Source organism: Sander vitreus, chromosome 22 (genome assembly GCF_031162955.1).
Source record: "Sander vitreus isolate 19-12246 chromosome 22, sanVit1, whole genome shotgun sequence".
Classification (NCBI taxonomy): Eukaryota; Metazoa; Chordata; class Actinopteri; order Perciformes; family Percidae; genus Sander; species Sander vitreus.
This window is the reverse complement of record NC_135876.1, coordinates 10,877,088-10,900,328: the sequence shown is the minus strand read 5'-3', so window position 1 is coordinate 10,900,328 and position 23,241 is coordinate 10,877,088. Positions and strand designations below refer to the sequence as shown.

The following is a 23,241-nucleotide window of genomic DNA, read 5'->3' as shown; positions in this document are numbered from 1 at the left end:
TAAGCTAACGCTTAGAAATAATGAGGATTGCAACACCACTTTGCATATTGAAATGTCAATTGCAAAATGCATATTCAAATTGCATGACAAAATTGCACCTTGAATTGCCAATTGCAAGGCATATTTCCATTTGAATAAAGCGGCCAAAAAACCCGCCAATATGAAATGCAATTTATCAAACCTTAATTATAATTTTAATCAAAATAATTCAAACTGAATTGAGGATTACATTGTCACTTTGCATACTGAATTTCCACTTCCAAAATGCATTGCCATTTGAATAAAGAGGCCAAAAAACTTTCAAAGGTTTGGATTTGGTTGCAAGCACAGCACATGTATGGAAACCTTTAGTAAATGGTTGCTGAATTTGAAAAACAAATACAGTGTCGTTTTGGCATTCCAGTGCTGTTCCCAATTCATGTGTGTCAAATTACCATCTGTAAGTAAATGGTGAAGAATTACATTGACAGACGGTGTAGCAGTGAATGGGACTCATTTATTGCTATACAGGCGTACAGTACATTATGCAAATCAAAAACTATGAAGGAGGTGAAATCAGGAGAGACAAAAACGTTGACAGATGAGAAGAATGATTCTCAGCTATATCAATATGCCACTAAATCACATTACAGAGGGATTGGAATATAAGCATATATATGCGCTTAGCTGTCAGTGCTCTTTCGTCTTTTTCATCTTCCACCCCTATTCAGTCTATTGAGCTGAGTTCACATGCAAACTACCATTCTCCCCCAAATTTTATTAGTAATGCGTTATATTACTGCGTTACAGCAAAAAGTAATACATCACTTTAATTGCGTTACTTTTGTAACGCGTTACTCCCAACACTGTAGATGAGCAATGCAAAATGATACTACAATTAGGTGGAACTTTGATCTGACAAAGACAAGAACACACAAACTGCTCTGTGATATTGCGTCGTCGCTTCGGGTTTTACAGAAATGCATGGTGTAAAGAAAAGGTGTTTGACTCAGAGGTTAGAGTCACTGTGGTGAATAAAGCTTGTGAACACAGGCCAAATGGGGCTTGTCTCTTCAGAGTGCCTGGCCTCTACCTTTTTTTCTGTCGTATCAAATCACACCTTGACAAGAGCAAAGGCTCAACCCTGTCTGATCCCTCTCACTTTTTTGCTCTCTCCATTTCCCCCTCTTCCTCTCTGAGGCTTTCTGTGTTACTGTGACATTGTGGGTCTTTAAGGCTGTGTGGAGTGCTAGCGTCTTTTTTCAATTTTTCCCAATGAGGAGTGAGAGTGTGCAGCCGCAGACAAAGAGACAAAGTGCTATACCAAGCGTCTTTTTTCAGAGCACTCCGATTTTGTTGTGCAGCCACTCCGAACGCTTCTACATGTTTTTGAAAATCTTTGAACTTTTTCAGAAAGGCGGTGGTGTCGCCAGAGAAAAACACCATATGGACACAGGCCCTAACGCCAACATTTACCATTTGGCTTTCTCAACAGAAGAAGAGAAGTTGATGTGCTGAATTTGGAATGTAAACCGATGATTTCTTCTTTTGATACTGATCAATTTTATGTGACTTTATGCGGTCTAAATAATGTTTTATAGCTAGCGAAACACAGCCAGGTTACCATTACCTTGTTGTTCCCTGAACCTGAGAGGGTTGCTGGCAAAGACAATCCCACAGAGAATCAACAACCCTCCCTGCAGCTCTATGCAGTTTCCAGCTGCTCCTAGCTCATTATTTATGTTTGCCAATGTGTAAAACCACAACAGTATCGGTTAATATAAAATAATTTTTTCAGTCAAAAAGATAGAGACTAATTAACAGAGTGGCTGGTGAAACAAAACAAACTTGAAAAAAAAAGGAGATCTTTTTTTATTATCTGGAGGACCAAACCAGGGATATGTCATTAAATATTTACTTTCTTGTGTAAGCACTGGGATGGGATGCCCATGATGCTCTTACACTGCTGGATGTAAAATATGTACTAACACTTGCTTGCCAACATGCCGGTCATACGAAGGTATAAGGACTGGCCAGTATAAGGACTGGCCAGTTTAGAAGTCTTTCTGCCACAAATGGCTTAAGGGAGCTTTAAAGGTGCAATATGTAATACTGACAGCTAGCGTTAATGCAGTCGAAATTCAAAATACTGGAGAGAGTCGTCTCCCCCGCACCCTCCTCCCCAGCGTCAAAGTTCACGGTGGTTGCCAGGTTGAGAACGCAGTATCCACCAATGTTGCTAGACACTAATCTCACATAGTCATAAAAGCCCGTGCTAATGCGGAGCTCTGTACACGATTGACAGACACACTTTCTCGGCTTAAAATTACTGCAACAACCACTGCAACACCACTACCTTGCCGTCCTCTCTACCCGACTGACAGACAAACTTTCTCTGCGTAAAATTACGGCAAGAAAACGCTAAAAACACCCATACCTCGCCGTCCTCTCTACCTAGTCTCGCTTTGCCAGACCATCCACACGCTGTGGAGCGGATGTGGGTCTGGTTACTCCACACAGCATTCCGGGATGGGAAAAAAACATTTTCTGGTTTATTGGCATTTCTTTAAACCAATGAAAATCGTCATGGGTGGCACTAAGCTCCACACAGAGCCACTTTAAAATAGTCGTGCGAGAGAAAACTCAGATTTGACAAATAGTCTAGCTAGCTGTCTGGATTTACCCTGCAGAGATCTGAGGAGCAGTTAATCATAGTCCTCAGAAATCCACCGGAGTTTAAAATTCTAACACAAAGAAAGCGGAAGGAAATGGATGTTGGAGAAAATACATGCATCCTGCGGCACCAGGGCCGATAATCGGTCTATCCCTAAACTCAATGTGAGTACACAAATGTTGAAATGACTGAAAATGCCCGTTCTCTTAAAGCCGTGCTAGATTAGCCTGAAGCTAATGCTTACCTGTTCGGGAGAAAATTAGCCAACTCAACGTCCTTTTGGGCTCTAAAGCTGTCTCCATCTTTCAAATACATCTCCAATATTTACCCGGTATTTATGCAACTGTTTAGAAACACTGAGGTTTTTTAGGTAGGGTAGACTCTATCTCCGTTGATACAGTTTGTTTGTTTTCTGCTTTCGTGGCTGTACTAACGTTACAGCTGTAGTGCGCTGGGTTTTTACAGGTATATCTGGCAACCCGGCCCGGCTGTCAAACTGGGCAGTTGATACCAACATACAGGCCAAAACACAAACAGACATTCCTTCACGGAACGCAAATTTCAAAAGGAGAAAATACTGGCATTAGCATTGTTGTCAGAAAACATGTCAAATTAGCATGTTTCCTTAATATCTGATGACATATTGTGGTCATTTTTGGATTTAATACAGTAAATATATTACATATTGCACCTTTAATACATCTGCTTTTGGAGGATTGAACCAAATTGAACCGAGAACTTACTGTATCACCTATCAGCTACATTAGACAATTTATTTTTCATTAATAATCTTAACTTGCATGACTTTCAAAACCACTATAATCTCTCTTAAGAGCTCTATTTTCTTTCCCAGGTGTGTCTATTTTTAATCAATATCTGCCAACACCTCCCTGACGGTGTCAGCCATGGTTGCTACAGGAGAATGATGATCTGCAATGCCCCTATATATCTCTCTCTTTTTATTATATATCTCATATATCTCCATCCCACTATCTCTGTCTTATTGTCTTTCCCTTAAGTCTCAGAAATAACACAAGGGGCGCTAATCACACGCAGGATTTAAACCATGTTATCCTGCAGCTGAAGAAGTCATGCGTGTTTATTTAAATGAAAATGCCAAACACATTTGAATTGATTTTCCCTGTGAATTTTTAAGTAATTACATTATTCAATCAGCCTGTGTTTTGCCTGCCTTTCTCTCTATGAAGCACACATTCATGTGTCTACCTCTCGTTCCATAATTCTCCTTTTTAATCTTTCTCTACTTTCTCTATCTTTCTATATTTGAATCAATTAGAGAACATTTGAATCATTGTAAAAGGTCAAATAAAGGAATTGATTTAATCGTCTGTGGACTTGTACTTTAATTGTATTCAAATCAAACAGTTATGTTGACCATGTAAGAGCAAATGGCTCAATCAGACTTAATGTAAAGGAAATACACTACCGTTACAAGTCTATTTGAGGTGATATGGATGAAGTGCTTCCATATTGTATTATCTTATATCTGGATGTTTGCATATCACAGTTACAGTGGATTTGGAAGGCAATCCGAGGGATGACACGCAAAGGTCCTTCTAAATCATTTAAGCCAATACACCTGCAGGTTCATTGAAGAAAGAAAAACAAACAGACAAACAAAACATAAACAAAAACCATTCAGGTCAAACTGATAAGTGTCTTGTGCGAAAGGCTTCAATTATCCTGTAATCTGCTGCCGTGGGCCAGACAGACCATTACAGTATGGGTGTGTTGAGCTTCGCCGGTGGCATTCCTTGCCGTTCTAACAACGCTCCGGCAAAAACCCAGAAAGGCTACAGAAGCCCCTCGCCTGAGACTGAGGGTAGCAGGGTTGCTATAGAAACCACTGAGCCCACCAGGAAGCCAAGATAATCAGAGATACCAGAGACAGAAAGGGTAATGCCACACATGCACACACAAACATATTTGTAGACACAGAAGGAAACACAGACACACACACACACACACACACACACACACACACACACACACACACACACACACACACACACACACACACACACACACACACACACACACACACACACACACACACACACACACACACACACACACACACACTGCCCATGCTGCCAGTATCTCTCTCCCACTCTCCCTCTTTTTCCTTTCCCCAGACTTTCTCTCTTAACTACATATTTTTTTTACATGTTTTTTTCACATTACTCACCCCCTACGTTGTCTTTCCTTAATAGTGTAATTTCTTACAAACACAGCTTGGGCTTAATTGAAGGGCGAGCCCATTATCTTTAGAGTTTTTTTTATTTGTTCCTTATGTATTCAAATCCAAACTTTGCCATTTTGGTCAAAGTAAGTATGTTTTAGTGTCAAAATGCTGTTATCCCAAGACCTTCTAAGAACCTTTCCCCACATGACTAGATGTAGGTTGTAGGTTTCTGTATGATGGCGTTGCAGAAGCAGACAGGAAGCTGAACAAAGTATTGCTATGGACGCCGTGTTCAGGTCAGAGCAGAAAGTCACAATAACACAAAATTTTGGTTCACCAAAGTCACACAATAACACAAAATAACCAATCAATCAATCCAGGGATAGCATCTCCCGTGTTCTACAAGGTAAAGTTACTGTTTGGGTCAAATAATTGTAGCTTTAAATAGAGCAACATGTAGTGCTGTGGACGGGGGTACCAGCAAAACGCATTTTAGCCACTTCAGAAAATGACCACCTAAAAAAAAATCAATATTAGTTTAAGTTTATGTGTATTTAGACTATTTATACCGCTTTCTCTTGCTGTCAGACAGCCCTTTCCAACAGAGAGGTATACTGTTATACAGTATACCTCTCTTCAAATCCACCAGGCTCCACTGACAAAAACAATCATTTCAAATCACAGAACACAAGAGTTGCTGGTCTAACGTTACCACTGCTTAATGTCCACAGCAGTAAAGTTACATTGCTTAGCTTCTGTGCGGTTATTTCCAAACTTTGGAAATAACCGCACAGCTCAACATTGACTAAGCTAGTGCTAGCGCTCACATTATTCATAACATTATTAATTCGCCAGGTCACTCGTTTTCGCTGAGTGGGTGTTTTCATTTTAAAAAACCTGAAAAGAATAATGGATGTACTCGGCCTTTAATTCAATTGTAATGTAAAATGACTTCACCTAATAGTTAAAATAGAAGAAACAAAACTACATTGCAGTAGTATTCATAACCATCACACTTCTACCATCATTGTAATATTTGACAGCTTTGGAGCACTATCATTTTAGAACACATGTAAAGCCTCATCCCATTATATAGACCTGATCCTAGTTTGTGTTTACCAATGAACAGTCTCAATCAATGACATAATTTAATCAGTAAAAATCCCCCAGCAGCTCCAATGTTTTCTAGGAGGAAGAAGCCAGGTGAGACATCACACTATGTTGCTATGAGGTGACTTCAGGCTGGCATTAGTGTAAATTACTTCTAATTGGAGCAACTGGCTACAGGCTCTTTACCCTTGTGTTACATCACTTTAGCACAGGCTTGACTTGCATATTCGAAATAAGAACAACGTGACAGGAACAGACCCCAGTGGAACAGCTAGGCAATTAGAAATGAAAATGGGCTTCAGGTTGCTCTACACACACAAACAACAGAGACTGCAACTGAGCATAACAGGGCAGGTGTCCAAATTCATGTAACTTTATCGAGATTAAAAATGACAGTGATCCATGCGATAGTTTCATCTAACAGGTGGGGGGATTGTTTCACTACCAAATATCATCACATGGAAAAGTTTTCATCAGGACTCACCAATGAGCTCCTTGTTCCTGATGTCCAGGGCCATGTTTCTGAGAGCGGTGGCAACAGCACACACCACCTTGTCGTTGTCTATCCTCAGTAACTCCACCAGGATGGGAAGGCCTTTCTCCTTACGCACTGCAGCCCGGATGTACACCGACCACTGGCGGAGAGAAATTAGGGGGAAGACAGTTAAATGCCTGAATAGTAGCCTGGTAATAGTAAAAAACAATCCCGTGGTGCATTTGTGGTGACAATGGACAGTTACACTTTAGGTATTTATACTTGAAAGTATCTACATAAGAGTGACATGACACTGTCATGAACATGTCATAAACATTATAAACAAGTCATAAACGTTTATGACATAACGCTTCTTTTCGTAAGTATCATTCGGTTTTTGTCATGACAAGTTATGGTTTGGGTTAGGGTTCATGGGTCATGACTGTGTCATGACAGTGTCGTGTTCATGACAGTGTCATGTCACACTTATGTAGCTACTTTCAAGTAAATTGTTACCCAATGTACTTCATAAAAGGAGGATTGTAGGAGTTGTGTGACAATTTCCAGCATTTAGAATTAAAGGACATTTCTAATTTTAAAACCTAGCTTTTACTTTTCAGGTTTTGTTCATCATTCCTACCAGTTGTGATACCAACCTACTTCCTGAATGGGGATGTACAGTGAGAGCAATTATAATTGTGTCCACACAACATGGTAAACAAAAGACCAGACATGGCAACAATAACAAAGCCATCCTCCTTACTTGCTCGTGACACTTGTTTGGTTCACCTTACTTGGAAATTCACTGTGACAATGTTTGTGCATTGTGTAATAGTAATGTTTTTTTTCAATCCATACATTTTTATTCTTCCACGTATTGTCACTATGCTGACTTTCTTTATTCTTTTTTTTTTTACCAGACAGACCAACCAATTGTGAATAAAGTGGTTGCCATAGGAAAAAGGGATAAAAGGAAAGAACTGTGGGCGAGGTTGAGTGGGAGCTGTTATATTCAGGGTCATTATGAGAGGGGGCATTACACTGACTCACAAGTGATATACTGTAAGAGGGAGAATTACATGAACCAGAGAGAAGAGTTCTGAGCTTGGAGACCACTCTATCTTCCTTCAATAACTATCAAGGTACGCTTAAATGGACTACTCGACCCTAAACGGCTCAAGTGGTGCCGCCTTGTGGGTCGACTGTAGAAGACTGGGGATGTGCTAAACAGCACCCAAGAGTCAAGTCAAGTGTGAAGCTAAAATACTCTGTGAAAAGAATAATTGCCAGGGTATGTTAAGGTTAAAACACATGATAGTTTTTCTTAGAGACCAAAATGGGCAAACTATAGTTCATATAATCATTTTAGGAAATAATTCACCCTTGGAAGGAAATTATCATAATGTCTTAAAACCAAGAGCTTAGTGAACAGAGCGTAGCGTGCCAGCAGTACGCCAACACAGCTTCTTTGGAAACTGTTAGCAGGACTATTCTCAAAGTCAGGAGAGGGATCTTGCTTAGAAGAGACAAAACGCACGCACGCACGCACGCACACACACACACACACACACACACACGCATGCACGCACGCAGGAAGGCCCCAAAATAGAAAATGTGATTTCCTGAAGACCACCTGCCCCCATTATTTCCTCCTTCTCCCTTGTCTTTCTATAGCCTCCTCTTCCATCTGTATCTATCTAATCTGTTTATCTGTCCATTCCACTACCAATGGAAACAAACCAAAATCAGATCAAACACAAATCTTAAACACATTTACAGGACGACAGAGACATCCCCCTCAACCACAGCGTACTTCCCTGTATGTAACTCCGTCTACAGTTTTCACATACAGCAAAAGCAATGTAACGTTATGTCGGAGCATTTTTTGATCACATAAATATTTCCATCAACATTCTCACAGCGACTATTTACAACGAACGATGTCTGATGCAGTTTCCGAACGTCATTCCAAGGTTACGCCCACACACTTTCTGTCTTTTACCCTTATATACACCTCCCTCTTCGCTAAAGCTGCCTTTACCAATACTCTCCAATATGACTATGCATGACTCACATTATTACCATCTAGCTGTTTCCTTCAGTCAGCTGCTGTTGAACCCTTGCTCTACTGCCTGGTGTGTTCAGGCTTGGAGCCTTAACATTATTACAGTAATTGCATTGCTGCTGAACGATATTATATGCTATAGAACATATAACAACTTGGGATTGTGCTGGAAATATTTCAAAGTCAGCAGGATGGTGTAGTGAGCAAACATATAATTATCTTCTGTACGCTGTGGCATTTACTGCAACCAAATCAGCCTTTTGTATTTTGTATTTGTATTTGTATAAAGACTGAACTAAACTTCAACCAGATGGTCAAGGTTTGAATAAAATTGTGTCCTTGTTTATATTTAACCCTTTATTAACTTTTCAATGCATATTTCCCTGCCATGACGATAAATGTATTACCCAGCAAGGTGATTCTGATTTACATTTGCCCATCCTGTAAAATGACCAATCCATCTCTAAGAATCTATCCATCCAACATTACTTTTCAATGCAGCGCTGCAGAGCAATTCTTGTCATCAGATAGGTAGCATTCACACATAATCACACACACACACACACACATACACATACACACACACACACACACACACACACACACACACACACACGCACACACACACACAAGTGTTTTTGTCGTTTGTCATGCTTATAATGTGAATAAACATTTTTTTCTGGTTTATCTGCACAAATAATTTGTGTACACTTTGTGTCTCTGCATTCACAGCACGGCTGAGTAAGAGCACGCTTTTGATGAATCCCTTCTTTTCATACTAGAGGACAATTAAATTGGTAAAGACACACATTTACAGTTTCCTGTGTTTACCTGCACTATTCTAAAAAAAAGAAAAGAAGTACAAGGATTGCAAGGCAGCATGAGGTTCTGCATCACCAGCATTACAGTCATAAACTCTAATGTCTCTGAAGAGTGAGAGAGAAGCATTTTAAACCTAGCCGTTACCTTCCAACTTCCTGCGGCCAGGTTCTGCAGAGCGCCGGCTGCTCCCTCCAGTGTGTCGGGATTGGAGCATTCAGACAGCAGGGTGAGGTAGGGCTTGACGATGGTGGGGTGCCACAACATCTGAACCCCTTTGGGGGGCTCCGCCGTGTCCGGAAAGGGGCCCACGCCATCCCACTGTGAAAGAGAATACAAAGTGGGACAGATTTGTTTAATGTTAACTTAAATGTAAGAAGAGATTGTTAAGTGAACACTAAAAACTCCTTTCCAGCAATGAGATTTGTAAGTGTGATTCAACTGTGACCACACCCAGCTCTGTGATGTCACAGGGTCCTGGAGTACACCTGTACATCACTGCAGCGAGGTGAGAAGTTAAACCACTGGAGGTCAGCTAAAACAAGATGTTCTGGGGGTGTTACACTAAAAACACACCTATAAAAACACACCTAAGCGATTAATTTCAAAGGAGCAGAGAGCAATGTTTATTCAGTGTCCCTACTCTTTCCATTTGCTTTTGGGAATTCATCTGATTCCATACCTGCAATATCCATGAAAGAAAAATATCTGTGGATGAGTATTCCCATGTGTCTAGGTGCATACCCTACTACATCTCCACTCAGTACACCCCAACCTATTAAAAAGTCATAGAGACACTGAGTAAATCACTCCCTGTCAACCTGCTTTGTAGAGAATGGTGATGGAGCAGAGAGGTGGGAAAGGGCGAAAACATAGAAAGGAAAGAGATGCATGTGAAAACAAAGACTATGAGAGAATGTCTCCCTCCTACATTTGCTTTGAGAAATAAACTTAAAGCTTCACACCCTGCTTCCCCTTTACCTCCATCCTCCACTATGTAGTCCCTTGATGTTTGAACCTCTTTGTTGAGTGACATGCCCACACCTCTTTCATGTAGGCATGGACCCACAGCTAACTCTTTCCTCTCCTGCTTGTCATTAATATCTTGCTCACCTTTTCTCTCCTGTTGATTCTTTGCTCTACCTCTCCCTTGGCTTCTCTCTCTTTCATTCTTGTTTGCCTCCCTCTCTCCCTAATTCCTTATTCTATTTCCATCATTCTCTCTCTCCAGTCAGCTTTTCCTTTCCCTATCGACCTTCTCGGTTTCGCTCCACGGCTTCCCATCCCCCCCTTGTCTCAAGGTAAACTAGGCTAGTGTGTGTCTTGAGAGAGTTGCTGTGCGGTGTGTGTGTTTGGCTGTGCATGTTTTTATCTATACATAGATTCTCTGAACATAAAATCAAAGGTGTATTTTAAATTTGAAGTGTGTAGAGGAACTCCTACCAAGATGCATCAACTCGTTCACAGTAGAGTACTTTCTGTTGCTTAGAAACACCCTACAATACATACTAAATCATACTAAAAGAATGTGAAATGTTTGAATGAATTCATCTTTAATTTCATAAAAAATCCATATGTGTTGTTGCTAAAGTTCTATTTGATTCAAGAATTGTCAAGAGACAGAGATCTTGAAACAAATCAGAAATCTGTAGACTATCCTAGATCATAAAAACCTGTGTGTGAGTGTGTTCCAGTATCTATCAGGAATGTTTATGTTCAGTTCAGGCTCCTGTGATGCTCCATGGCCCTGCTGTCTGAATGTCCAAATGATTAGGGAGACTACATTACGGTCTAACTACCTGAGTCTCTCTCTCTCCCTCACTCAGTCTCTCTATCCATCTCTCTTTCCCTCCTGCCTGGTTTCTTCCCTACATCATCCTTGTCTCTCTCTCTCTCTGACCCAGTCTTTTAAAAAAGAAAAAAGAAAAGACCCAGTCTCTTGGCTCCTTTTCGTTCTCTTTCAGTCTGTGCCTGTCTGACTCTCAAAGTGTATACCTCTGGGTTCATTCTATATTGGTCCTGTCTACACCCAGCTCTACCTGTCTTACTGTCTATCCCTCAATGCCTACCAAAAATGTATTCGGTACATGCAAACACATCCTTTCTCTTCTTTCTCTGCCTGTGCAAATGGTCTGTGCGTGTGGTATGTGTGTTTCAAGTAGATACACAATGCCCATTTGGGAAAAGGAAAGAGACAGTGTAGCCAATGAGTTGCAAAAGACTGGAGAGCCAATGGCCACCAATGAAATAAAACAAACATAGCTCTGGGTCTCAGGTTTAGTTTTGGGTCTTAAATATCAGTCCAGTTAAGTATGCTTTGGGCTACAGGCTGTATTTTTGTCTCGGTCTTGGGCCCATGGATAATTCTACCATACACGCTCACAACCTTGAGCTCTGCTGGCTGGTAAAGTGTGCTTTTGACTTCATGAAAACATGAGGTCTTGTCCATGGAGAGAATTCCACCTCTACCTCAACAGCCTGAAAAAGGCATAAAAGAGTAGACAGCAGGGAAAAGGGAGAGTAAAAATAAACAGAGAAGCTTTTAACAAAAAAAAGTTAGGTTAAAAAAATAATATATATATGTTTCAAATACATGAAATGTGATGAAATAAAAAGCAAAGAAAATTGTCTCATGAGCCAATACATTATAAAATAAGTCAATGCTTCAACTCAGCCTGCATAATACTCTGTGATCTAAGATTCTTTGATCTAAATAAGATCAAACATTATTTACCATGTCCCTGTTGAAGACACAGCTGCAAATGAGAGTGAAAAACCAAACGAAACAAGTGGGGGAAACATTATGAATGCAGATGCTTCCATAGAAAGCACAAGGGGTCACTGAATATTTTCAGTATTCAAATTATGTCAATCATTTGCTATGGTCTTTGCAGATGATCCCAACCCAACTGACCACTTAATGAGGGATTTTGGACTGGTGTGTTAGAATGTGCTTTCCACCACTATCATCGAAACACCAAGTGGGAATGAGTTGTCCTCCAGTAGAGTATCCCCAACTTGTGGAATATATGCCAAGGAGTATTAAGGCTATTCTAGTTGCCCAACACCGCCACTTTGTTATTTTTCATTCACTGTGTCCATTCCATCCATCTATATCTGCATTATTTCTTTGCCCTGATCATCTCCTCTTATCTCTGTCCTCACCTGATCGGCTCCCTTCTTTTTCTTCTTCTTCTTGCCCCAGCAGCCAGAGCTCTCTCCGTCGCGGCCGTTGGCGTCACAAAGCAGGCCATCCAGCTCCTCCAATCCCACCTGCTGGCCGTGGGACGTCTCGGCAGCCAAGCGGTACGACAGGTTCCTCAGGATGCAAACACAGTTCTCTACAGTCTGGAGATAAAGAGAGTCGGGAGAGATGAAGTGAGGGAGGAGGACGAAAGGGTGGGGAAAGGTTAGAGGAGATGAAAAAAAAAAAACAGTGAGAAAGTTGAGGTGGGATATTTGTGTTTGATGCCATTTAATGAAACATCTCGCTTGAAAACACAGAGCAAACTCAAAGTCAAAGCATGCTGATAAAAAACGTCCACTCTCACACTTTTACACTATCGCCCTTCCACCCCCACAGACGGAGAGAGTGAGAGACGGAGAGAGTGAGAGACGGAGAGAGTGAGAGACGGAGAGCGACAGAAAGGAAAGAAGAGAGATAATCTCAATGGTAATATGCTTCTGTATTTTGGTTAGCTTGACTTTGAAATAGATAAGAAGAAACTCAGGTAAATGAAGAAAAATTACAAGCCCAATATATTGTATCACACCCCATTAAACAGCAAGTTCAGAGGCGAACCCGCCAGCCGAGGACCGCACGAGTGTGTCTGCATGAGAGCAAACAAATTCCTACAGTGTATGGTGTCTATGCTTAAGTGTGTACTTTCACCGAGTGTGTGAAAGTGCACTTGCATGCGTGTGCTTAGTATCAGCGAGAAAGGGGAGTCATCGAGTCAACAGAGTGGAAATTAACAAAGACAAATCATCAATCTTCTCTCTGTCTGACCGTTGATTTACACAAAAACAACTAAGGAGTGTAATTGAACAGCCTCAAGAGATGCAACAAACAAAACAATGTCTCACTCCAGCGAGCTGCAGTCATGTTTGAAATTCTATTCACATGCTATTATAGAATGATGTAGGAGAAGTAACATTCTATTTACAATTTACTTTGACATTTCATATTTCGATCTGTTATTTTACATTTATTTTCAGTACCCTGATCTTTCCGGCTGCATGGTTTAGGGAATAAAACGACTCCTGATTGTGGTTTAAATAAATACGAGCTATTTCTGTTTGATGAAAGGTTTTGCCTGTATGACCTTGCCCATAACACTCTTCTTGCAGTATACTTCCTCCTGCAGTAGCAACCACATTTAATGCGGGCTGTTAAAGTTATACTATATGTAACTTTTTAATGTTTCTGAAAAATGTTTCATCTGATGATCATAAATGACCTGTAACAGCAAACGAGACTAACTGTGAAAAGAACGCTATTATAAATTATTATTTTTCTGCGAAGTCACAAAATGATTTACGGCAGGCAGACCGGCTCTACAGTCACAAATTCTGACCGGTCACAGATTTCGGTGTAACACCGGAAAAGCCTGTGTTAGGGTATCCAGCCAGGTAAAAAGTAACAGGTGATTTCTTTATATAGGCCTAATTGTATTTTTATTTTATTTTAGAAGTTATCTGTTGTAGTTATGGCTGATACTGGGGCAGGGCCATCACAGAAAAAAAGGAAATTAACCGAACTAAAAGCTAAAAGGGAAAGTGACAGATGATGGTCTGGCTTTCAACAGATGGAGACAATTACGGGATTGTAAATGATTCAAAACCCACCCCGAATTGGCCCTTAGGTATGTAATATGTCTATTTCATTCATAAAATAACTGTACAATACGCAATGTGGTTTTACGTCAGTAGCCTATATTCAATTACGCCCCCCTTCCATTTAGTGCCTTATTTTGTTTTCTCTTGTCCCCCTGTACTTGTGTAAAGCGCCCTTGGATTTTATGAAATGCGTTTGATATAAATCAAAGTTATTATTACGTTGGTTGCTACAACAAACTCTTAATGCTTTGGCTCGTGACACAGTGACAGTGTTACCCGGTTTAGCTCACAATACATCCAAAGGAGGCTAAGTTACTGTATGCTACACTTGAAATGCAGCGATGCATCTGTAACGTATTCTCTTAATGTAAATGAATGATTTACTGTCTGAGCAAAACATTCATCGCAACTATATGACCTCCCGGTAACGCTAACTCGGTCATACAGCATCGTAAAGAAAAGACCTTTACGACAGCAGGTGTAGTAAAAACACTACCACATTTGTCCAAAGCGGCCGCTAGAATCATCACAAACTCTGGGTTACAGATTGCCACTTTAAATATTAACATCATATAATCTATAAAATATCAGCATCATATTAGTTGTAGTAGAATTATGTGCTCAGTCTATTAGATCTTGATCTATCATTTAAAATAGTCATCAGTTAAGTTAATTGGCTCTTAGCTGTGTGCCGTTACATTATGTGAAACCTATTTCAATGTCTCTAAAACTTCCTCACATCTGTGCAATTCCTTACAGCGTAATAGCAATAATCTGAGGATTTTGTTTAATGGGACAATCGCCTATAAAACATAATTGTTACATTACATATAGTGAATATTCCTCTGGGGCATTTCTGTCTGAGGATCTGTGAACTTGAAAGGCGAAGGTGAGAGATAGAGCTGAGACTGGGATGATCAAAACGCGTATCCTGAGTGATGGTGATGGGAATTTTTTGTGAGAGCACTAACCGAGACAGAACTGATTATACAAGTATTTGGGCACATAAAGTGGTAGCTAATCAGTTATAATGTTACTCGAACAACCTCAGCTTTTGTAATTTCTGCTTAGACCGAAGTTACAAATACATCTTTTTAAAAATAATCTGCACAAAGTATTGGTAAAGTAGAGCTACGAGATATCAAGGATATGTTAGTTAACTCCTTGAGATCTATTTCCGAGTAAGTATTTTTAATGATGGACCAGATTAGTCTGCCACCTGAACAGGCAGGTGAGTAGAGAGTGTGAGGAGGTAGTCTGGGCAAAGCAGGTGTGCAAAAAAAGGCAGTACAAAATGAGCAAATGGCTAATTTGATCAAGTGCTGGTTCACCTGCCAATCAGTCTTTGTTACTGTGGTGACAGCAATACTCCTCTTGTGACTGCAGTCAGATGGTGAAGAGGGGCGGGCGGTTAAGCAGTGATTAAGAATGGCCATTTAGAGAGGCTGGGAAACACTGTTTATGTAGTATTGACTGGCCCTCACTAAAACTAACAAACTGACAATCTAAAATGTGTCTTCCTCGTGGCTAATGGCAGTGAAAGGATGCTCAGCCATTGTTGTTTTTTTTATTTCTCACCTGTTCAATGAGAACATTTCACCACTTTGTCTACAAGAGAGGGAAGGAGACACTTTTTCTCTTGCAGTCTAACTTAGTGATTTGAATGGTTTGAAAATAAGAACATACATTTTTGCATTGCAATTTGTGCAGGCACCGTCATTCACATGACATAAACAGCAAGCCAGGATGTTCAGTCACACACACACACACACACACACACACACACACACACACACACACACACACACACACACACACACACACACACACACACACACACACACACACACACACACACACACCTTGCTGTCGATCTCGCTGCTGCCCAGAGAGGTTTGGATGACGTAGAGCAGAGCATCTGTCAGGCCATCACACTCCCTCATCCTTCTTCTCGCCTCCTCACCTGCGGAGCTTACATTCCTGCAACAAACACACACAAAAATGGTCAGAGTATGTGTGTACTGTATGTGTCTGTGTGTGCTAAATAGAAAGAGAAAAAACAAATGGGCATAGAAAGAGAGTTGGTTAGAAGGGAAGATAAGACAGGAAGACAGATTGAAGAAAAACAAAAACTGGTAGCGAGAGGTGTAGAAAGACGGAGGCAGAGAGACAGAGAGAGAGAGAGAGAGTGAGAGAGAGAGAGTGAGTGAGAGACAGACCAGGGAACCTGGCAGCTCTTTCGAAACTACACAATTGAAAAGGGACCATTACAATTCTGGATACATTTCAATCTATGCCCCAAAGGCTCGCTTCAATTTAAAGCACTTGACTTGAGCCCAAAAAAAAGAAAAGGGAGAAGAAAAGCTGCTTTAGTCAGACTGTTGTTTCTTGAACCAGCCAACGCTCACAACACCAACGCTGCTTTGATAATTTAACAATATTGTACCATTTATTATTAACATCTTTGCCAATATGATGATATGATCATTTGAATTGAACTGGAGGTGCAGGTGGATGGTGTTGGGTTAGATTTGTTTGGGTTTTAACATGGAGCTGTCTGAAACAGATACACTCCGTCCAAGACACTGACTCATTTGCCAGTTTCAATAACATTATAACATATTATTATTATTTATTATTATTATTATTATTAAATATGAAACCAAAGAGTGAGGCATGAGATAGATGTATTATTGTATTTCCCTTCCTCATCACAAGAATGAATAGACACAGCTGAATGTTTATGTAACTTAAAAAAATGACATGATTTAAGGTATACACAACATTATGCATCGACCAGAGCATAACAATGCTTACGCAGCAGTGGACTGACTCTACAGGGAGTAATTATGATGCTGTATGATTTATTTAAATTCATTAGGAAATGCTGCACATTACTGCACATTAACACAAACTGGAAATAGTTAGGATGGTCAATACTGTGAAATATGACCAGAAAATTTAGTAATACGTAAAAATATTTAAAAATTGATTATCGACGTGGAAGGGAGCCATGCCAGGAATAGCAGAAGAGATCATTTTGACATCCATTACATGGTGCTATGAAGACAACATAACTGGCAGGTTTGTACTTATTTCCTACATGTTCCTGGAGTTCATTTTCCAAAGAAAGCTTAACAAATATATAAATAATAATGAATCTCCTGCTCAAAGAAAAAAAACATTCACTGAAATATAAAAGCAAGATTTGTTTCTAAGTAAGTATAGTGTGTATCATCCTGAAGAAATATATAGCTTTTAGGGGAATCAATATTAGAGCCATAGCAAGCATAGTCTAGTATGTGTGTGTCTGTCTATGTGTAGAGTAAATACCAAAGAGACAAACATATACACAGTGTCACAACCACTCAAGATCTTTCCTCAGCATAGTCACAATGTGCAAAAACAATTCTTGTCAATTCTGTTCAAAGTGACAATGGAAGAAGAGAGCGGCTATATTACACAATATTATCCCTGTTAGTGTAGTGATAGTTGGAGATTGGGGATACATTACTCAGGGGAAGCAGGTACACATAAAAGTTGATGAGAGCATAGAGGTTTTGAGGTTATTACTACAGTTCATCCTCTGGTGGCCATATTGGAGGACTACAATTGTTGTCGAGGCCATGAAAAGCTAACTGTGATGTTTTAACTACTTGGCTGTCTCAGTATTTATTTCTGCGCTGCTTTTGACTGAGAATGGACCCATGTATAACTAAACTGACTTTGTGTTTAGATGATGACAACACTTTAGCCACTAGGAGCCTATTGAACATTACTACTTTGATGTGGTTTGCACAGGGGCTAATATAATGTGGCTTGTAGCTGTATATTAACTTTATCAAACCACAATGATGCTTCTTGAGGGATGAGTTTTGAAAAAAGGAACCAAGGACTAAGACAAGGCAATAACACACTTACCGTATTTGCTAATATCTCAGTGTCATCATACCTTTCCATTATGGGCTTTAGCTACAATACAACTGTGCTAATATACGCTCTATATGTATTGCCTGGTTGTTACATAATGAACCTTTATTTGAGGACAATGTAATAGTATGTAATAATGCAATGAACCTCCATTACGCTGCCATAGCGATAAGGGAATACGGGTGCAGATAGCTGGCAAAATAGAGAGCAAGATATAAAAAATAATTAACAAACCAATTATAAAAGTTTGGTAACACGAGTTTAAACATCTTTCTTTAAAGGGGAAATGTTGTAGAACAACAATAGAGGTGTGAACGGGGAGACGCCGTGATGGCATGAATGAATAAGTTCATCCATCACATTGACATTATAAAGAGATCACAGCTGTTTTACCAGTCATTGAGATGAGGTCAATCATTTATTGTACTGATGAGAAAGGAAACGAACGAGAGAAAAGTAGACACAGCAACTCAATTAAAACTTCCAGAGAAGGTCAAGTCATTTTCACCCGCTTTGAATGCTAATGGGCAAACAATCGCACAATGGAAAACCCGCTTAGGAGAGACACACTTCTCTGTCTAGTCAATGCTAAACAACAGAACAGTGAGAAACACTTCCTCTCGACTTATGTTTAAACACCAAAGACAGGAGGAGGGTGTATGAGAAAGAGATGGTGGTTTGCTTTAATGCTCAGTTTTGAATATGCTAACTTCTACTGGGACTTCCGTTAAGTTTTTTGTTTTTTTATATCTGATGCCTTATAATGGGTGAAGGTGATAGCTTCGCAACATAAATGTTTAAGTAAGATAACTTTCACAAAATGGGGATGTTTGCCAGTATTGATGAGTGCCTAAAATGCCATTGCTTCCGTTTTATATAGATATAAAGGACAATAATTTAAAGTTCTTAACTAAAAAGGGGGGACTTGAAGGCACTTTCACTGATGGACCAACATTTGGCAAACTCCTCTATTGTAAATCTTCTCCAACTATCACACACACAGAGCCTTGTAAAGCATGCATTACTTGCTTTGCTTTGTCTTTATGTGGATAAATAGACACAGTGGGACAGTTTGAGGTCTTCTAAATATATGTATATATTTTTTTAAGATACATTTTTGGGCTTTTTTGCCTTTAATTGATAGGGCAGCTGTAGACAAGAAAGGGAATGTGAACATTATCACGATGATTCCCCCTGCTTCGTCCGACGACTGGGCAGTTGAAATGGGGAATCAAAGGCAAGAGCGCTGGCTGGCGCACGTCAGTCGAAGTTCTCCATTCCTGCATTTCCCACACTTACTTATTTTAATGTCACTTTGAAATTGCACAGTCCTGAGGGGACGACATGCAGCAAAGGGCTACAGGTTGGAATCAAACCAATAAGTAAGGACTGAGCCTTGGTACTTGGGCACATGCTCAACCAGGTGAGCTACCAGAGTGCCTCCCAAATATGTTTTTTAATGGTATAGCTAACTAGTTTTGCACAGCCAGACCACATCATGCAAGCTCAGTTTAGTCAGACTAAAGACTGCTGAATAATTGGTTTTCCTTTCAGACCAGGTGTTGTAGAAGCACAATTCTGCAACTGCATGTCCTATTTTTTGCACAATTTGTAATCAACACGTACATGAAAAATAAAAGATATGAATAATTTCCACAACAGCCACATGTTTTTCCAGTCTGAAAATTATAAACACAGACCAACAACATCCCTGTGAGTGGTGCATTAATCCAATCAGGTGAAGGAAAGGTTCATTTTGTTGACTGAATTCATCCATGGTCTTGCTAAACAACAATGGTCACAGGTCACAATAAAATCTATTGATGTTTTTTTTTTTAAGTAGAAAGCTATTATGTATTCTTTTATGCTTCAATATAATAAAAATGATATGGCATATAGCAGATACAAAATAAAATAAAATAAAGCGATAAAGTATATACACTATCAATAAATTCAAGGTCCCTACAGCTTGTTTATACTAAACTAAAATTCTATGCAAATTGCTGTGCAATCTTTTAAATACCTAGATATGGTCTTGTACTATGTCATGCCTTTAACTAATTTGGCTGCCACTACACTGCTCTGCAAAGACCTGTACACAGCTGTCCCATAGAGAAAAACATTGCTGTGTGTGTTTGTGTGTACATGTAAGAAAGAGTGTGAACATACCTGTGTCTGTGCATCTGTGTGTGTGTGTGCGTGTGTGTGTGTGTGTGTGTGTGTGTGTGTGTGTTTGCTGGAAGCTTGCTCGTTAGTCTAGTGGTTCTGTAATGAAGCATGACATATTATGCCTTCCTACAACACGCCTTTCCTTCTGTGCTAGTTACTGACAAACACAGCAAGGCTAGGATTTCGTATGCAGAACATAGCCTGCTAACTTTTGTTTTCTGGGTGTAATGTTTCCTCTGGCATTTTCACATCTTGCTGTGTTGCATCACGGAATATTTAGATAATGCTAGCTTGTTTGTTTGAGTCAGCTTCCTCACTCTGACATATGGGATTTATGGACCCTGGTAACATAATCTGAGCATATGGTTATTGCTCAGAGAGAGAGAAGATGAGAGAGAGCGAGAGAGAGAGAGAGAGAGAGATAGAGAGCAGATCAGATGGCATATCTCTGTATATATATATATATATATATATATACACACACACACACACAGACAATGGATATATTATAGATTTTTCGTTGCGATTACAACTTTTAACACCCCCCTACCTCAGTCTCAGTCATTTCCCCTTCTGGGGTTCACCACTTATTGAATTTTAGGTTTCCTGTTCTGCATTTACCCTCTGTAGAGGCTTCCCTATGTCTCCTTTTTTTTAATAAACTGGTGAAATGGTATCCAGATTTTCTCAAACACCCCCAATTTGTTTTTTTAGTATATATGTTAATCGCTCCATGGACATACATTGTGCTATATTCTTGAACCAAGCACCAATTGAAGGTGCGTCTATTTTCTTCATATAGCAAAAACAATACATTTATATTCTTGGGGTTTCAGATTCAGATTTGTTGGATACAGGTGCAGCAACATCATCTTAAGGTCCACTGGAATGTTCACAGACAAAATGAACATGGTTTTATTGATCACCTCCCTCCAGAATGTTTGAATTTTGTCATACTCCCAGACACAGTGCATACATTTTCCTTTAGCCTCTTTGCATAATTTGTCCACTTTTATCAACGTTAAGTACCTTCCTTAATGGATAGCATGTCAACTCCCACCTACTTTTTTCAGTTATCACCCAGCAACCTGTCACACATTTTATCATCAAACCTTTAGGCTACAAACTATTTCTTTTGATTGATTAATCTGGTCCATTGCACCAAAAACTAAAATATAATTGGCATTGCTCTGGTTTGTATATGCCTAGTAGTCTCTTGGCAAACCTGTTATCTACTGTACTTTGCATTTGATTTGAAATGTAATCAGTGTACACAAAGTGTCTACTATTGCAACTACAATTACACTACAAAAAGGAGAATGTTTCACTGTAATTACTGTTGTACTGTTACTGCAAAAAGTGCACAAAGTATATATGATCACAGTAAAAACATCATTAATGGTACAATGGTTAAGGACACAACAATACTTTGTGAAAAAGTAGCATCCACACATAAGTGAGAAAAAGTTCACTAACAAGCTTCCTGCTATCTGCAGCAGCTGGCTTGGCAAGTTGACCTTGTTTTTCACCAATTATAACGTTTAAAAGATACTAGACCGGTTATACATATTTCATTTTACATTGATTTTCCTTTCCAGGCTGCAACAGTGTACCTCAGGAAATGAGTTGAGAGTCACTGAGCGAATCACATGTTAGTCACTTCTCTACAGTTTGAGTTGTTTGGGGATTCATGCAACATGTACAGGAATGAGGGAATCTCAGACAGATGGCTCTGTAATGTTGCTCAAGGAACAAATGACCACTGAGTGACTTTGTCTCAAACAGCTGGTGTGTGGTAGCACAAGTGTCTGACCATGTGCGTTTATGTGTGTGTGTGTGTGTGTGTGTGTGTGTGTGTGTGTGTGTGTGTGTGTGTGTGTGTGTGTGTGTGTGTGTGTGTGTGTGTGAGGGGGGTACAGGCAGCAGAGGGTCATCACCAGATGGAGCATACATAAATACAAACCAATTAATATCAATAAAGTATGGAAACAAAGTCATTCGTGACCACGCACTCCTTATTCTTGATTCATCTAATAACTCATTCGACTGCTCTATCACAACTGTGGGTGTTTGAAAGAAAACAAAATGAAAGTGTTCATGAGTGTGTGATCCTGGCAAGTACAGAAACACACACACACAAAAATAATGGTGATATATAATGGGTCCCCCTGAATGGAGGATATGGAAACCCCTTCACAGGAGAGTGTGTGTACGTGTGTGTGTGTGTGTGTGTGTATGTGTGTGAGTGAATAGGGAGGAGCTTGTGAGTGCTTGTATGTGCACAAATGTGTGTGTGCTCGCATGTGCAATTAGACATGCACATATAACTTGTTCACATACAGTACATAAACACTAAAACACACACACACACACACACACACACACACACACACACACACACACACACACACACACACACAACTAGACACCAGTGTATACAAAGGCGTGTACACACTCTCATGCATTACACAGACACACAAACGCACATAGTGAAGGGATAATGAGAGAGGTGAGAGGTCTGCAATTGAGCTGAGCTACACGGGGACCTTAACATTGTGGCCTTGTATCACTTTAACCCCCCCAGAACAGACAGCGAGAGAGAAAACAACCCTGGCGAGCGGCAGAAACACCTCCATTACTCTCTGTGTCTCAGCTCCCTTCTTTCAGATCCTGTTAGTCTCCTTCCCATTGTTCACCACTTTTACATTCTCTCTGCTCTAATCTTTCCAACATGTGGCCTTCTTCTCCTCTACTCTCCTGTCCCCCTTCTCCTTCTCTGTAGCTTCACAGTGCGGAGCAGTGCACTGACAGCATCATTTGTCTTTCCTCTGCATCTTCAGAGGTACAGTACACACACACACACACACACACACAAAAACTGATAACTTAGTCTTTAAAGTTGAAGGCAATATATCTTGCTTTGTGGATAAACAAACACCTAAAAGAAACATCACAAATGCTTCTCTTGCACAACA

The 23,241-nt window shown here is 40.0% G+C and overlaps 1 protein-coding gene across 1 annotated transcript in view; it reads right to left on the bottom strand.

Annotated features, from left to right (window-relative positions):
- ctnnd2a (catenin (cadherin-associated protein), delta 2a) overlaps positions 1-23,241 on the bottom strand; it is a 276,014-nt gene that overhangs the window by 39,569 nt on the left and 213,204 nt on the right. Inside the window, exons 16-19 of the mRNA XM_078280766.1 lie at positions 16,030-16,147; positions 12,494-12,676; positions 9,476-9,649; positions 6,454-6,604 (exon numbers count right to left, since the gene is read on the bottom strand). Of these exons, the coding sequence (XP_078136892.1) occupies positions 6,454-6,604; positions 9,476-9,649; positions 12,494-12,676; positions 16,030-16,147 (626 nt within the window). The remainder of the gene's footprint in view (positions 1-6,453; positions 6,605-9,475; positions 9,650-12,493; positions 12,677-16,029; positions 16,148-23,241) is intronic.